Source organism: Sinocyclocheilus grahami, unplaced genomic scaffold (assembly GCF_001515645.1).
Source record: "Sinocyclocheilus grahami isolate Dianchi unplaced genomic scaffold, SAMN03320097.WGS_v1.1 scaffold23.1, whole genome shotgun sequence".
Taxonomy (NCBI): domain Eukaryota; kingdom Metazoa; phylum Chordata; class Actinopteri; order Cypriniformes; family Cyprinidae; genus Sinocyclocheilus; species Sinocyclocheilus grahami.
Genome location: NW_015505202.1, coordinates 788,221 through 806,920, shown reverse-complemented (window position 1 = coordinate 806,920; position 18,700 = coordinate 788,221). Strand labels below are relative to the sequence as shown.

Below are 18,700 nucleotides of genomic sequence, written 5' to 3'. Positions count from 1 at the left end.
ATTATTTTAATAATAATTTGAAAGAAAAAACATTGTTTGAATTACTTAAAATTATAATTATAATAATTATTAATTATAATGGTTAAAATATGTAATGCAACCACATACCTTCTGTTTCTTGACTATACAATTTCTTTTTGTTTCCAATTCATTCAATTTTTTCTTTTTTTTTATTTTGAAGGAAAAAACTTAGTTTGAATTATTTAAAAATAATTATGATTATTATAATTAAAAAATTAAATAATACCAAACAAATACCTTCTGATTGCTTGACTATGAACTTTCTGTTCTGTTTCTGATTCATTCACTTTGCAGGTATTTTTGGGTAAACATGTTTCTGTGTGTAGTGAAATTCATTCTGGTATATTTCAGTACTGTGTTAAAGCTATAACTGCTGTATCATTAGCTTCTATAGGTATCCACGGTGTACGCCAGAGGGCAAACCACCATATATCAGACATGTACTAAATAATGGCAACTTAACATCAAATTTTATTCAGCGTTCACATGCAGTCAAGACAGTCTCCAGAATAATTAGTACATGACAACAAGCTTTCACATATATACCAGCTCTATGTAATTTGCAGCGAACACACCTGTTGAGACATGAATAACAAGATGCTCAGGTAAGATTGCCCCATAACACACCACACCACAGAAGGACCTGAAACCTTTGTCACTCTTGACACGTCCTCAGCGATTTTAATGGCGCAAACAGGTGCCTTAGTCAGGTGAAGAGAGAAATGCGCCAAACTGATGCAAGCTACTCGCATTTACAAGACAACTTCAGAAAAATGCTTTTTTTATGACTCATTCAGTCACTAAATCACTCCTTTCCCTTTTTTCTCCCATCGCCCTGGCTATTAAATCACCATCCTGACCCACTGACCCAAGGCCCGGGCTGTAAAAAAAGCCCCCTGCAGGTCACAGGCCTGATTGGAGCATTTGAATATGAAATGCGCTCGGTTGGGCATGGAAACAGCTCGACGCTGCGAGAGCCACGCTGACCCCCAGGAGAGAGGCCCACCGATCAACGGTTCTGGGGACAGGGAGTTCTCACTCCCTCTCTCGTTCGCTCGCCCTCTTTTTCAAACTCTCTAAGTATGGATTTACATGGCCCATGAGGAAGGAGAAAAGGAGAGAGGGATGAAGGGAGAGAAGGAGAGCATTTGAATAAGAGAAGAGGCAATTCCTGTTAGCATGACAAAAGGGGCTGCCATCATTCCTGATTGGTGTCACAGTGCAGCTCTATAGCCGGCCAGGCCCCCTGCGTGGCTTGATGTGTGGAGCTCAGGCATGTTTATGCATCCGAGGTGTGATATTTGCCGGGGGTTTGGAGAGAGGGATGCGAATGAACTTTTTCGGGTTCGACTCGTGGAACAAAGTGCACATTTCAGAGCTTTACGTCTCATTTGACCTATAGAGAGCATTTTCAAGGCACTGGTGAAAAGGATATCACCTTAACCCACAGTTAAAAGCCAAGATTGGTTTCCCACGAAACAGGGTGTTTTAATGAGCTATAAAACCACGGTAATACTATTTTGACAAGCGAGGCCTGTAGGCGCAGTCAACATCGGCGTACACAACACTCAATGAGATGAAAGGTGGCCAAAATGAAGGGGAAACAAAAAAAGGGATTCTGGGCTTTTATGCTGGGTTTTGTTTATTTTACGTTATCTTCGGCTACTGCTCATTAGTTGGTGTTCCTTCTCACCCTTGCAAGTAGCTAGTCACACCAACTACTGATCTTTCTACAAGCTCACTCACATGCTAATAGACTGGAGTGCTGCTGTGAGTGACAGGCTGGAGTGGACAAAATAATAAGGCTGTTGATGTACGCAAGTGTCTTTAAAGCACTTCAAAATATCATATTATGCAATTGTGATTGAGACTATAAAGGCAAAACTTATGGGAGAACCAAAGAGGACAATACTTAAAAGCAGGACACAATGCTGGGTGACTGACTATGACATGAAATATCAAAACAAATACAACTAAGCATCTGTCTTTTGTTCAATTCTATTGTATTATGGTCTAAATGGAATATGTTTATGCTCTTATGCTATTGTGCTTCACATCTAGAGTAAATTGAAGGGAAAGTTCGATCAAAAATAAAAATTCTGTCATCATTTATCCTTGTGCCGTTCCAAACCTTTATGATTTTCTTTCATCTGAAGAACACAAAAGAAGATATTTTGAAAAATGTCTGAGTGTTTTCTTTTTTTGTCCATATAATGAAAGTCACTGGAGTACATTGTTTTGGTCCTTACATTGTTATTCACTTGCTGTCATTGTAGAGACAAAAACAGTTCAAAAAGTTCAAAAATTAGGTTTAGGAAATGACCCTTTTAACCTTTCACATTATGAAACACAAAGAAATGGGGAAAAAATGACAAAACATTGAGGCTCATTATCATTCTTTTATTGACTGAAACATCTTACCCACTGAAACTGAAGTGAAAGAAACTGGAGTGGTACACAGTTGCTGAAAAAGTAGCATATAAAGGGAAACAAGCTTTACGTTTTTAGAATGCCCTAATATGAGACTTTGGCACACAAATACACATCTTTCAGAGAACTGACTGACTGACAATGGCAACTAATCAATAAACAAGTAAAGCACTTCTGCGTAGGGTCTTGTTTCTATGCACATGGAGAACTATAAGATGTTCTCCTGAGTGAAGACATTCACCAATAACACAGAGGATTAAAAAAGAGAGGGATTGGTGAGAATGTCTGATGAGTTGGACTAATGTACGTACTTTCCAAGCATCCTCAAAACCTCTGACATTACAGACATGACAAGGAGTCATCAGGCAGGCATAAGACTATTGTTCATCTGTCAATCTCTGTTTCTTCTCGATGACCCAACCTACACTAATCAATATTTGTGGCCTAGATGAGAGGCCTAATCTCCCCAGTTTCACATCCCTGCCCCCAACCCCTTAACCTCTGTACTGCAAGTATTGTCACTACTTTCCCAACTGCTTTCACTGTCATTGCACATATATTGTGTATCACTTATCAACATGTTCTCCTTCTACTATTCACCAAAATATGTGGACTCTTTAAAGATCAGCTTCAAAAGTTTCCATAAAGAAAATTCCCAAATGAAATGTTAGTGTTATTTTAAATAGAGAGCAGATTAATTCTTGAAGTTTTCTGCTTCTCAGGTGGGTTTTTTTTCTTAGGGAAATACCCCAATAATATCGCATGTCTCCTTTAGAGTTTCAGAAGAAATCTTAAAGTGTCATCGGTAGTCAGCTAAAACTGCAAGAGTCAAATATATCTCAGCAAATTCCTTTATGAACAAAATTATCTGAACTATGCTATCCATGTTAGTTTACTATACTCTATACTCTTACTGTACAACAACTTTCTTGTGTGTCCATATTTATTTCTCTGAAGGAATTTGAGGAGAAATATCTGAGACGGTTGAGAAGTTGATACTCAAACCAACCCACTCTCATGACAATTCAAAACTGCTTTATGTTTTGGTGAAATGGTGGTTAATTCATATGAATTCATACAATCTGCTTACAGGTTAGGACATTCATGATTAAATTTTTTCTAAAAAATAGCACTTTTCAATGCAAATCACATTCATATGAAATTGCCAGCTCATAAAATAGTTTTCTAATGAGATCAGGCTGAATAATATAAACTCTGAAAGAGAACCTTTGACATTTTTCTCTTGGTTGATATGTCCCTAAAACGGTGCCATCTGCCCTAGTGTCACTCATACTCCACCCAATTCTATCTTGGAGAGGCTGGGTTAAAGACAGACACCTTAAAACCTGTTTCCATCCTGCGTCAGAGAAACTCACTGCACCTGCTCCACCCAAGAGAGCAGTGTAGACGTTAAGGGCAGGGTAGTTCCACATTCAGGGAAATTTCCACACTCTCAGTTAAGGCTCCACTGCTCTACGAGGGGTTTCACTGAAATATCATAATGACTAATTCCCCTTCAGGCCGCCACTTCTCAGAGTGATTGACAACAGAAGCTCCAGGGAATCATTCAATGAATAAACTCTATCCCAAATACTACAAATGTGCAGCGTTTAACATAAACGAAGGGTGGCCTTGACTGGTTGCACCAGAGAAAGGTTAAAGTTTTATTGTAACTGGTGATTAGCTGTGGGAACTGTGCTGACAGCAATTTATGGAACATAGAAATGGAATTTCTGGATATTGGCCTAAACAATAATTAGAATTATTTACTCTATGTTGACTTCAATGCAAGTCACTTGGACCTGGACTGCAGGGCCTAGCCTGAATTGGAGCGGCAACCGCCCTTTAAACCTCCCACTCTACATTCTTTGTGGTTGTGTAATGCCATGGAGATTCAACCATGGCTATAATTACCAACAAACATCAGAATCATTGGAGAAGAGAAGCAAGTTGGCACATTCACCTAGACATGATTTGTAATTATCTTTAAATGTCAAATAATACTGAAACTGCTCATATTTAAAATGTATGACCTGATCTGATTTACACATATAAAAAAATGACATTCACATTCCAAATGCCTGACTGTTTTGGAGTTTCTTCACTTAAAAATGAAGGTTCTTTATTGGCATTGATGGTTCCATGAAGAACCTTAAACATCAGTGGAAACTTTCCATTGTATAAAAGGTTTGTTGCAGTGAAAAAAACTGTTCCATGAATGGTTCTTTGGGGAACCCAAAATGGCATCACTGCGAAAAAAACCCCCCAAAAACAATTTGGAACCTATTTTTAAGAGTGTTGGGGGCAAATAATGGAGTAAAATGATATTGAGACTGGGGTAAACTAAAGAGAAAAGTGAAACTAAAGTGAACAAGGCATCAACACATTTAATACATGAACATAAAACACAGAGAGGAACCAAAATTGTGACACGTGCTGCAAGAAGAGGAAGAGGTTAGGTTTACGTGTACAAGAACAGCAAACATATAGTAGCACGAGACAATGGACATAGGCAGGAGAGGTGAGCCTGTCTCTTAGATAAAAGTGCAGGAGAATGGACAGCTCTCTGAGGTAGGAAGAGACCGTGAGGGTCAGCTCAAAGTCCTGACCCTGTAAGGATTGGATGCCATTTTCCCACGGCGGGAGCTGATCTAATAGGGGCTCGTCAACAACATCTGCCCCAGTTCAGGGAGATTAACTCACCCCCACACCTCAACTCCAGTCCGTCCCCACAGCCCATATGAGTCTCACTCCAGTGGACAGGCCCAACAGCAATGCCTTGAGCCAGCCTGCTAATCAATACTAGGATATCCAGTTTTTAGTACACAACGCCATAGCAAGTCCAGTCTGGCACCATTGAAATACCACAGAGCCTGTTCAGTTTATTTTTCAAACACACCCATTTTTTTCAACTGATGTACTGCAATCTGTGTATGTTCATGAACAGGAATACTGAAGAGAAAAAAAAACACCTAGAGATTTGGAATGATGAGTTTGCAATGAGAGTTGCCGGGCAGGTTCAGTGAATGAAATGAATACAGGACTAGTGCTACATTTTACATCTTAGATTGGCACATGTATTCAAATATGTCAGGAATAATCAGAACAGTCAGAAACAAAGGAAGGTAGAATGTAGGAATAATATATTAAAAAAAAAAAAATTACCCATAGGGAGAAAGAAAGTGAGAAATATTTCTATCTCTAATGCTAACTCCGAATCCAGCATGCATGTTTGCAGTAGCGTGCAATTATGTTGGTTTGGAAAAAGGGTTAAACAAATAGCTCCAGTGAGGTCATAAGCAGATGGAAGTGGGATATGCCTGCACTTGCTGAGTGGGCACAGTGCTACACATGACTGAGCGAGCAAGTGAGAGAGAGAGAGAGAGAGAGAGAGAGGCCCACTCTGTGCCTGGGATATAATGTATTCTGCTATCAGTACAGCTCATATGAGTTTAAATAAATGTCTTCCTTTTAACTGGCAATTAAATATATTACTATTGTCACTGTGGATGTCAAAAAAAAAATTTCTGGTACCCAGCATGCCATTCATATCAGACATATGCAACAAATTCACCACTGCATCTGCCATAGTTGCTCTAATTAAAAAAGTTGTTTTTGTTTGTTTTTTTAGCATTAGGAAGCATGATAATCTGAAAGGCTGTCTCAAACACACTACTACTTTCAGGGAGGTCTGTTTAATCTGTTGGCATCCATAGAGTTGCACAGGGCTAATCCAAGCACACCAATGAGGCATGGATCAAACCTGTCAGTGAATGTGGGAAAGACAGCAGCCAGCACATGCACTCAACGGCTCAGTGGAATAAATGACCTAGGATGCGTGAAACTCATCCCATGCTGTAAAGCTGTCAAGTGCACCAATATTGTGAAATTCTGTTGCACACTAAGTGTGACAATGTAATTCAAAAATATCGTTTCATATTGCTGTATGCCAAAATTACTAGTAACAGCAGAATTTGAGTTCTTAAAGTATTCCCTAAATAAAAATATCTTACTTGAGAATTTAAGTAAAAATATAAATGGCTGAGATTAAATTGAGTAGGGTTTAAAATAACTGTAAAAATACACATAGTATTTATAATGCAATACGTCCTGACAGTTTTTACTGTTAAGCTGTTTTAAGTGATTCAAATGTGAGGTGCTCAGAACGGATAGTTGTTGATTGTGGATGAACAAGTGATATTTCAAAAACAAGTTAAATAAAGCATCTGAGCTAAATGAAAATTGCTCAATTCAAATTCTTATGTCGGAAAATCATCAGAGGTTCTAAAAAAGTAAAGGTTCCAGTTAGAGTTTTTGTCTGTTGTCACAGGAAGCCTTCAGGTAGCTATCATTGAAAGCTTTTCAGTAGCCTAGCTATTTACAAAAGTATGATTTTATTTACAGAACTATAATTTTAGAAACATTTAGAATGTTAATCTAAAAAATACATACATACAATATACAGTATATAATTAAGATGAACATTCTAAATGTTTCTAAAACATCGAAAAAACATAAACAGCCAAAATGCATCATTATAAGAAGAGTGCATCTTTGCATCTTTATTAGAAGTGTTTTTTTTTTGTTTGTTGTTGAACCAATGATGTTGTTAAGAGTCATTAAAGAATCTTTATTTTTACAAGTGTATGTTACACAATACATACAGTATAGGCTATTATACATAATATATATTGAGGACTACGTAGTGGAAATGACACCCTAAATTACAAGAGGCAGTCTGTAATGGCCTTGCATGTGCCTCCTTTGCTTGGCAAGACTACAACAAGAAATATATAGTAAAAATGGTCCCTTGACACACAGACCAAAATACAATATTGTGTGATATTCAAATCACTAAATAATGTACAGCAAATATTTAACCTCCATCTGACCCTGAAAAAATCCGGCCAGAATTTAATAGTTCAAAGTGAAATAGCAATTAAATAATCCATGCATTAATCACTTATTATGAACGTAATTATCAGAATTTATCATCGTCTTGTTTTCACAAATTCAAAGGATTAAAGATATTTACAGTTAACCATAATTATACAAAATAATTTTGGGGAACTATGTACTTAGACGACTCAACAAGTGGAAATTACACCGTTTGAAAAATATATGCATGACAGATCATGTGAAGTAAAAAATATTTTGTTACATTGAAGCATTTACGATTTATTGTTTGGTTGTTTTTATGTGTTGCATATTCTTGCAAAGGAGAACTGTCTCATTTTGCGAAAAGTTTCATTTTTATGGCTGCTAGTAGGCTATCAGGACTAAAGTTATAGCCTTATAGACACCACTTGATACTTTCGGGAGAAAGGCATCCGGAATTTGGGCGAGATTAATGAAGTTTCAGAATGATATTTTATTCATTTATAGACCGATTGCATTTACTGGCATTTGAAAGGCACAAATACATTTTCTGTTTGATGAGAAAGTTTAATAACAACCCACGGGTGTTGACATCTGCTTGGTAGCGAGCGTGTCTGAATTCGCTTATTTAGCTACTCTTCATTTAACCGATCGCCTCAAATTACCTCATTCGGCTTAAAGCGAATTTGACTAAATCTGTCACTAGTTTTCCGCTAGACGATTCAAATAACCAAACTAGTCATTGAATAAAAAGGAAGAAAAAACATTTCTAGCCATGAAGCTTTTTTGTAAAACAAATTTATTCATTTAGGAATAGGATGATCTTGAGTCGAAACGTCAGTTTAAATAAAACTCTCCGTCCCACATAATGGGGTAACCTGAAACTGCCATAACATCACAGAAAGGAACATTCACAAAACAAAAGTGGAACATTTCAACAAGATGTAATGGTTCACAAGCTTAAAAAAAAAAAACTCACTATAAATAAAACTAACTTTGCGCTTGCGACCAGCACAGTCTTTCATTTCAATAAAACATAGTTCATAAATGAACAACAAAAAAACTACACCGATTTGGACAAAACTGACATTCTAAAAATAAGTGTAAACATTATTGAGTGAACATAGTCTCCCTCCATTTTTCTTGCTTTTTTGTTTCTGAAATACAGCCTCTTCACGAAGCCATGCCTTTTTCATCGAGACAAACTCAGACGGCAAATAAGCCAGAAGTCGAATATTCTTCTACAGACGTTGATTGCGTTACAGCTTGTGATAAAAAGCTCCTCTGCAATACAGTTTATTCTGAAGTCCCCGATATGTCGTCATAAAATGCTTTAAAACGGACAAATCATTGAGATTAAAAATAGAAATTGAACTTCGATTCTTTTTTTGCAAATCAAAATGTTCAAGTATCCGAAGTACTTAGTCTTTTTTTAGGAGTCTTTCAAATGTGGGTTAGGGGTAGCGTTCCGTTCACGCCAGTCCCTGCGCTCTGATAGTGCGGGTGAACGCTGTGTAACCGACTGCTCTGTAGGCTGGGGTGCTCGGCGCTGTCTCCTCCGGGGGGCAGGTACATGCTTATCATATCCCTCAGGTCTCCCAAACAAGCACGCTGAGAGTGAGAGCTTATGGCCGGAGGAGGAGAGCTGGGTTCCGTCTTGCACACTGAAGCCATGGAGCCCAAACCCATTGCACTGGAAGTTTGCTGCGTGTATGCTGGTGACATGCTGCTGTAAGTGGACGCGGCGTTCATGTAGGTCTGGGCCGTGGACATCATGGGGTACTGAAGTCCCGCCATGTCGTACCGGTGCATCTGCTGGATCTGGTGGCTGTTCATGCTGGGATGCTGAGGGTAGGCCAGCTGGTCCTGCATGAGGGAGTACGCGCTGTTCGTCCAGCCGTTCATGTGCGTGTAGTCCATCCGCTGGCCCACTGACACGGCGTTGTTGACAGCGTTGGCACCAGGTGCCAAGAGTCCTCCGGGCAAGGAATACTTGTCTTTCTTCAGCAGGGTCTTGGTCTTCCTGCGGGGACGGTATTTGTAATCCGGGTGCTCCTTCATGTGCATGGCTCGTAAGCGCTTGGCCTCATCAATGAAGGGTCTCTTCTCGGTGTCAGTCAAAAGTTTCCAGTCAGCACCGAGGCGCTTGCTGATCTCAGAGTTGTGCATTTTAGGGTTCTCTTGTGCCATCTTCCTCCGCTGCCCGCGAGACCACACCATGAAAGCATTCATAGGCCGCTTCACCCGGTCCAGGTCGTTGGAATTGTTGTTTTTGCCGGCCGCCGCCGAGCCCGTGTTGGACTGCGGAAGGGGGCATTTTATCTCGGTTTCCATCATGTTATACATTCAAACGACTTGAAAGTGGTGCCGAGCACTCGAAAGAAAACGCTGAAGTTTAAAGAGCCTCACAAAATAAAGTAGCCTGTAGTCAGTCAAAAGTTCAAGAGAGCTAAAACTCCGGTCAAGTGAAAAGCACCGAACCCTTTCAACTGTCTCCACAGCAGTCCCTTGCTCTGCTCTGCCACGGAACTCTGCAAAGTTGTGCGCTAGGCTCAGCTGTTAATAGAGGCTCGGCCATGTGATTTGGATTGACAGCATAACAATGAGCTCAGCGCCGACCAATCAGAGAGCGACTCACACTCCGCCATCCAAGCATGTGTTTCGGGCTGCACTTTCCAAGTGGGATCAAATACGTCAGGGGCATCTTTGCACTTTTGACAAAAGTAATCACTTTGCAAATATTGTTTTAAAGCGGTCGTTATCAACTGAGAACTGTTATCAACTGTTAGCCTTACCCTACTTTTGCGGTAGGCTACTGAATGTGTTAAATATTATGGATTTCAAATGTTCCCCCGGAAAATGCAGCAACTGCTCAATGTAATACAACTAGAGTGGAAAAAACCATGTTTAATTTATTGCATAAAATAAAGAATCAGGATAGATCCTACTTATTGTATTCAAACATAAATATATTAACTATAAACTTTGCCTCTAGCAATGGCACGACAAAGGCACAACAATAATCATTAATTATAACAAATAATAAAATAACACAATAAAAAGTTTTTTATTTATTTTTTAAAATACATGGGACACTCTTGTATCCACTAATGCAAAAGCTTGGTTTTACTTTGGGTTGGCTACATCAAATTGAACCTTTTTGCCTTGACTTAGGCTACTTCACCATTAACATAGGATTTTAATTATTAGTAGTATTATTCTTAAATAAGATAATCTGCTACAAAATTAGACGGTGGGAATTTAAGTTTTTAAAACTGACATTGATTAAAAGTAGCCTATAGCCTACGATTTTAACATCAAGCAAATTATTTACCTTCTTTGTCTCCTAATATTTTCTAAATTTAATTTGACAGCTCAATAACTTATTATTAGACTATAACATTATAACTGTGTAAAAACAAACATTCAACAAAAATAGTTTTGTTTTAAAAATACACTTCGCGTTTTTGTCAAGTGTCCACGGCAACCTGTAGTGTAGAATAGAAAATTAATACAGTAACGCCCCCCTGTGGACCAATTTTATATTGTTCTGACGCAAAAAAAAAAAATTCTGATGAGGTGACAATATCTACAAACAACTCCTCTAAAAACTATTTTTTTACAGCTGCCACGCCAATGTGGAGTATGTTAATTATTTAATTTTTACACCATCAATCACTGTCAATTGCAATCATTCCGCGTCTTATATGTGATTTACAGATGACTCGAGACGTGTTCGGTTTTGAGAACTTTTCTGTCTCCCGGGGAGAACTTACACCTTTCAGTGGGTCAGTATTAGCACGTCGTCCATCGAGAACAAAGTCATTTAACACATTCAACTCCACTAAGACCGATTGCACTACTGAATATTCACGGTGGGCTTATAACACCACACACTAACGACTCGGCCATTTAGAGAAGTTTCACCGTGTGTGACCGATTTGTAGGACATTTGGGACACCAACACGTCTCCGTTATTTAGGCTAGCCTACTTTCCAAACTACTCTTAACAAGTGCCAGTGTTGTCACTCGAGGATGTCATTCAGGCCAGAGGTTTCCAATTGTAAAACAGGGCATAAATTATTCATCATAGAATTTCATTATAGGGCAATTTGAAAGAATGATTTGGTTAGGCTATTGATAATATAGAGGAAACAAAAATAAATCATTGCCCAATTATTGAAACAGGATACACTTTATTTTGGCAGTATTTTCTCCGACACAAGTCACGTTAATTTGTTATGTCAAATAAAACACTAATTGTAGCTTCTAGCCTTCTATTTGTGGGCTAGAAACAACCTAATTTTCAGTGACAAATGAAAAACATTTCTACTTTTCATAGAGAATAAATAACCGACACTATCTTCAAAAACAACTGGAATAAAGTGGATCTTTTCCCGTCGTTAAAAAAGAAGAAGTAAATTTGTAATTTGGAACATCAATTAGTCACTTTACATTAGCGGTGCACCAGCCGTTATGATAAAAGTTCTAATTAGAGACTTAGCCTATTCCACCAAACCGGTGATTTATCCGAGTGGTTTCAGCAACATATCCTCTTGTATGGAAATGTAGGAGACAACGGGAAAAGGAAAACTCCCAGTTACCCGGAGCTCGGTAATGAGGGCTTCTGTTCTCCAAATTTCCTAATTAGCGTGAGCTAAGGCCGAGGACCACCAGGAAAGCCTGCAGTGTTCAACATCACTGAGCTCCGAGCCACAGGGCTTCCGAAAATCACTCACGTGTAGGCTATATGATGGCCGAGCAGTGAATTGTCCATTATAGTGTAGTGTGCAATAAGCAGCGACTGTTCAAATTACCCGAATAGGCTAAAAACTGTCACTGTGCAGCAGATAAATACATTAAGGAGGACATTGTGTGTTAATTACCGTAAAAAAAAAAAACCGGTAAATGCAAACATTATAATTATTTATCCGTGCCATTAAAAACATGAGATGTAAAATTAATAAATATCAGTTGGTTACTGATTTATAGGCTAGGTCACATGCTCGAGCTGTGAAATGTAGGATGCAAGATTTGTATTATCTGAACGTTTTAACAACTTGTTCTGTCGTGATGAACTATTGAGAGACCAACAATATCCTAACAATAAATCAGCACAGGACTTCTCTTCTTTAATCACCGTTTAAAGTCCTTTTTTCGAGCCCGTGGATTCACTTGTTAATTAGTTCGGCCTAAACAATTAAAGTGGAAGTAAATTATAGCAAAACGCACGCAGAGCCTGAAAAAAAGACCGTTTTTCGAGTCTAATAAGGGTATAAATCAGGTGTTGTCCGCGCTCTACAAAGTTAAATTAAGTGAACTTGGTATAAGCTAGGTCAATAATCTTGCACGCGACACCCACTTTGAGATACAATAGCAAGAGCCACAATTATCCGGGAAAACTCTAAATATTTTAAATGATTTTTATGAGCTGTAAAGAGGCATTGTCTGTCATTTATGTAGCCTACACAGGAATACTTTTTTTTTTACTGTTTGTACTTTACTTAAAAAGAAAAATCATAAAATAAAATTTATACGAAGGATCTATAAACATTCCGATTAGTTTAGTAGTGAATTAGTTAATAATAACTACATTTTGGAAAAAGCTGTAATATTAGGCCAACATATTATGTCTAACAAAATATGAACAGCACAGTAACTATAATACTATAATACCTAAATAATAATTTAATAATCACCTCCCATTTATGAGATCAAATATTTGTTGCCGAACCATTAACCGTGGCATCGGAGTCCATTTAAACGTCATACCGTATGAATTAATAACTTTTAGTTTCAACTCACTGGCTCCGAATAAGGCCAGAGTTACCATGGTTAACTGAATGATTTTTCAATTGCAGGCACAATAAAGACCGTCTCATTTGGGATTTGCATGATTTTTGAACCGAATATGCAAATGGAGATGCATTTTCAGCACGGTCTGTTATTCCTATTGTATTTTGCTGAATGGTTGCGTCCCCTCTGGTTCTGACACTAGTAAAATAATATTCACTGGTCAATTAAAGAAAAGAGGCATGAATTTGACCTTCTTTCAGATGTCACTGCGAACTATTGGAATGATATCCTGTTTTTAACCTGAAGCATATGAGTTCGCTCTTTAAAATTAAACCAGCAGTGCTCAAACTGATTTAGCCTATTTAAAAAGGGCAATGCTATTTTTCACCTAACTTATTTTACTTTCATTTATTTGAGGTATTTTGAGTTACTAATACGTAAAAAAAAAACAATAAAAAAAAAAACGTGCTACTTGTCGATGTCAAATTAGGCTACCCCTTTTTCCTTATAATGGATTTATTCAAAGAAAAATCCGTTAAAATAAAAAAAGTTGATTCTCAACATTTTTGCAATCGAAACAAGCTATATAAATCATAAAAGATGTAATGATAAACCGGCTTTAAACAGATAAATATTACAAGCCACTGTCCATCCTCAGCAAGTTTGTAAACCGCGCTTAAGCTCTTTTACTCAATTGAATAACATGTGGGACTCAAAGCCACTATACTCGAATGCGTTAGACGAATTAATTTTCAGTTAGCCATTTATATCAATCAAGTGATCATGTTTGTCAAAAACAAAACAAAACAAAAAAAGAATCACGGTTTACATTTCCCTACGATTATAAACGAGATTCGCTGGGAAATTTAATTTAAAACAGGAGTTTGAGTTTGTTTATATAATACAGGAACTGAAAAATAGAGCTGAAATGAAATGGTTTCAGCATTTGACTGTATAAAAATGAAATACGTTTTCTCACTGATAATCCATATATCCATTTCTTTGAGTTTCTTCACCATTAAAGGTAAGTCAGATTCCATTACCTGCAGGCAAATGTACTAGGCTGTTGAAGACTATAGAGCCTGTGTCTTCCACTGATGTCCACAGCCTGTTGTTTAACTGTTTTGTCATGGTATCATACAGTCCGAGAAAAGATAAGCACTTGCACCTGAAAAAAAAGAAATTACATGTCCATCACACACTAGACATAAAAGGATACATATAAGAAAATCCACTGATGCAAATGACATTCTTGTACCAACTCAGTTAAGTGATTTTATTGCCCTGGTTTAGTCCTGTTTGTCACAGAACTAATATTATCAAGTACCTCGCAAACAACACAAAACTATCTATTCACACCTAATTGTGGTAGGCTTTTTGCACATTAAATGAATGTCTTTATTTACTAGAAGCAAGGCATGACTGCCTAAAGTGCACTGCATACAAATACAAACAGATGTATGTTTTCTTTTTGACTTTTTAAATTGCTCAAATTTATGCCACTTATATATATATATATATATATATATATATATATATATATATATATATATTTACAAGGAATACAATAATTTTCACAGTAAGCACACAGTACAGAGAAGTATGTTGCAAAAGAAGAAAAAAAAGGTATATTTGAGAATCTCTTTACAGCCCAGTCAGTGATGAATAGGATTTCTGATCTAATGCAGCATGAAACTAGTGTGCACACATCATCTGCAGGGACATTAAGACATGCAGCACATGGTCTGAATATAGTCCCTATTTGCTCCCCAATGACAACATTTTTCTACAATATCTTTAACTTTCAGGAGGAACATTTTAAGTGAAACATTAATAAAGCCACATTTAGTACATGATGCGTTAAATGAAAATAGTTTTAACTGCATTTATTCTAACCCAATGAAAGCTAATTTCAATTAAACCGCTGGTTTAATTTAGCAGAAAATTACTATAAATATGGTTTTGATTAAATCACTGAGCAAATTCTAACAGCACAAGCAATTGTCTTTGAGTTTGGAGGTGTTATTAGCTTTAGCTAAATGTATCTGTGAAGGAATTTCTCATTGTGTTAGAGCGGTATCTCTGTCTCCTGCACATCAGCAATGTGATAATGTTTATAATGTCTCTAGAATAAGTGTCTGTCAGACAAACGATTAGGGTGTCATGCCTAGAGCGGAATTTTTTCAAAACACTAGAAAAGAATCAATTAATATAATTAGTCAAATGAAAAGCTTACATTTACATTTTTTAAAGTTCCATATAAATAAATATCAGATCCTAAGCAAAATACACAAAAAGCATTTTTTTAACTCCATGTTGTCTTTTGTCAGTCAGACTTGCAGAAATGGATCAGATTTGCCATCACTGAAATGCCATCATTGGCTGCAAGGCTAATTACAGACCTCATTATTTCCCATGTATCTTTTGAATCATTTCCATGTACTACAGTTTCTCCAAAACAATAGAAACTTTCTCTTTTTTTGTTTAGCAGAGTATGCTGAGTTGTCTGATTTTGCTTTGCACCAAATGTGGCAAGCAGATGGCTTTTGTTTCAAACATAATTAAGATCCCACTAATCTGGTGCCTTTTAAAAATGAAACAGTCGCTTCGTCAGACCTTCATTAGTTAAGATAATATTGTGAAAATGCACAATTAATTTGCAGGGTATATCTTTAATTAATTAAATACGCCCAATTTTGTAATATGATTAATGTCACAAAGTTGTTATCTCCAAATTATTCTAAAATTAATACGTAACGATAATACTTTATGCATTATTAGCCAGAACTGAGGTTTTTGGCTGTGGCAAAATCCTGAAGAACTAATTACGCGGGGTAATTTATTAAATGTGGAGGAAAGAAACAAACAAGTATAAATTGATATATTAATCATGGCCTTCATTACGTTAATCTGCGAGTGATTTGAGGTGAAAATGACGAATCTCTGTTGAGCGCCGAGCACTTGATAATGGAGATACTGGCCATAAATTTACTCTACATAAAGGCCTCATTAAAAGAAGCATAATTTAATTAAGAGTTAGCCATCGCCCTCCAAATGCATTAATTACCTTGGGTATGATGAGATGAGTTTTGGGATTACTGAGGATTTCATTACGGCCAGTGTTGCTGCTAACTGTGGCAGGGACCTGCTGTTGTTGACAGGATAATGGATTGGGTGCCTGGGGATGAATCTATTCACCTTGGCAGAGAGATACACAGAGGAGACACAGAGGACTACACCGGACCCTCATAGGTGGACACTATATAGTGCACTGCCCCTAATGTTCACAATAATAGCTACTCCTGAAAAATAATATCATAGGTTTAGTCCACCAACATCTTTGTACTTATTTATTAAGACTCATTACTTCAGTTGTTCTGACAATATGGTTTGACCCGGCAGGGAGGAAAGTCCTGATGGACCAAGTTATTTTGTAAACTGAACAGTACTTAAAATGACTCATTTAAAGGTCCTTCGAGAGCAAATGTGCATTACTGCCTTTCTCTATTTTTATCATGCATTCTCTTTTGCCACTAATATGGCAATTTGCCAACCTGCACACAAACACCCTCTTTCTTCCGCTCTCTTGCTTTCTGCTGGGGTGAGAAGGGCGCAGTAGGGCTGACAGCTCAAAGCCCTGAAAACTGACATATCAATGGCAGATACAAGCTGTTGCGGTTGCACTGGCGGGAACACATCGCAGACGCTAACTGCTTCCTCTCTGTGACAGCCTGACAAAGACATTCGACTACCTTTCAGAGCTACACACATCACGTATAGACCGTATGTAGCACAGACAGAGCACTGCTCCATATCTTTAGGGACTTGTGTCATCTTTTTAATAAAACGGTCTTTTTTCTTTTTGGGGGGGGGGTCAAAATAGGCCTTGAAACAAATTTTGCCATAAATTAATCTAAATTAGAATTGTGCAGATTTTTTGAATATTGGAAGTATTTTAATGTAAAGACTCAAGACTGATGATTAAATGATGATTAAATAAGGCAATGGTTATGAATACTCCTTAGGGAGTATACCTATCCAATGATTAATTTATGATGCAGAACTGAAGCAGAATGACTGCTTTAACAAACAACGACTCAACAGAATGACAGCTCATGACTTAATTTGACACAGATGAACAACAAGAAGTCTCACAAACAACTTTGTGTCAAAAGTAAAATCCTAAAACAGTTTCAGTCGGTTTAGCCACTTTCTCCGGACTAAAGTGAAATGCTAATAAATCCACCCACCCCCACCCCTGAACAAGCCCCCCCTCCAAATGTACTCCAGCCCACAGCTGCAGTTTTCCAGAAAGACACTCACCATTGCTCAGCCGTTCTTCTTAATCCTTCCCTCTGCTTCTTTAGGGTCCTGAAGACTGTTTAGGTGAAGAGAGCCAGGTAAGACTCTCAAACCATGCCACTTTGAGCCGAGACGAGAGAGAGAAGGGCAGGCGAGAGCGGCAGTCTTCCATTCCGCAGCAGCGCCGAGCCGAGCCCTCCCTGCACTGGGAGCCATCGCATTCAGCCAAGATTGCTTCATACAAAAGTTGACAATGCCCCAATGAAAGCCATTGTTGATATTCAACATTTTTTAAATAGCTGAGCAGAATGGACAACATGGCAGACCACAAAACTTGGTAGGGAAACTGACCTGGAGCTCCTGAAAAGCACCACAGCATATGAACAGAGAGAACGACTGAGAGAATCTGAAATAAAACAAAACAGAATGTTACTTTTGAAGCTTAGACAAGATGCCCAGTGTTCACGGTTACAGCAGGACTGGGGTTTGTTAAAAGGGTAAAACCTTAGGTATATAATAATATAATAAATATAATATAATATAATATAATATAATATAATGCATTTTCATTATTGGAAGAAAGAAAAAAAGCATTTTGCAATGGTTGAACAGTGAACGGGTCAAATCGAAGCAATGCAAACATGTTCCTAAATTGCCATATAAATGACGACCTTTCTGTGCTCATCCATTTCAGCCTTTAATTGTTGTTCTGATTGTCTTGATGGCTCTTGACAGTAAGTGGTGTTTTATTTCCATCTTTGTCAAACTGACAGGCACAGATTAATAAAGACATTTAACACAGCCCTCGACACCCATCTGTCAATATGCAACCTGGGTCAAATGATGTCTTACATGAACATAGAGGGAATTATTATAGGCTAATTTGATTTCATAATTAGATATGTATATGTGCGGTAAAGAATTTCTGTTGCATTTCTGTTTTCTATGCATAGTGGCATAATTCAGCTTCCCAGAGGAATAATGACTAATTAATTAAGAAAAGGTGAGAAATCACTACTACTGTGACCCCACCCTTAGCCCCATCTAAAGGCCATCATCACATTCACACCCTACTGACCACAGACAGCTGTTATCCGCACCATTACTATACATGCCACAGGGGGCAGTTTTGTTTCACTAAAATTACATTGTTACACTATGTCAAAACAGAGTTTAACTGCTGGCACTTATTATGCATTTGTATTCCAGTAATTATGCTATAATCAATACTTTTAAAGGAACTTAATTTGGACTGCTGTGAGGTGTGCTCTGC

The 18,700-nt window shown here is 37.7% G+C and overlaps 2 protein-coding genes across 4 annotated transcripts in view; both read right to left on the bottom strand.

Moving 5' to 3' along the window:
- The window catches only part of LOC107560490 (uncharacterized), a 50,203-nt gene extending 32,576 nt beyond the window's left edge, over positions 1-17,627 (bottom strand). Inside the window, exons 1-3 of one of the 3 annotated variants that reach the window (XM_016244691.1) lie at positions 17,449-17,627; positions 16,193-16,323; positions 14,169-14,293 (exon numbers count right to left, since the gene is read on the bottom strand). In XM_016244691.1, coding sequence (XP_016100177.1) covers positions 14,169-14,293; positions 16,193-16,323; positions 17,449-17,451 — 259 coding nt within the window. In that variant the 5' untranslated portion in view covers positions 17,452-17,627. The remainder of the gene's footprint in view (positions 1-14,168; positions 14,294-16,192; positions 16,324-17,448) is intronic. The other 2 variants (XM_016244700.1, XM_016244707.1) reach the window with 2 other exon arrangements.
- LOC107560486 (transcription factor Sox-3-like) lies at positions 8,112-9,873 on the bottom strand. Its single transcript, XM_016244677.1, has one exon. The coding sequence runs from the start codon at positions 9,673-9,675 to the stop codon at positions 8,773-8,775; it is 903 nt and encodes a 300-aa protein (XP_016100163.1). The 5' UTR covers positions 9,676-9,873; the 3' UTR covers positions 8,112-8,772.
- Positions 17,628-18,700: the final 1,073 nt, after the last annotated feature.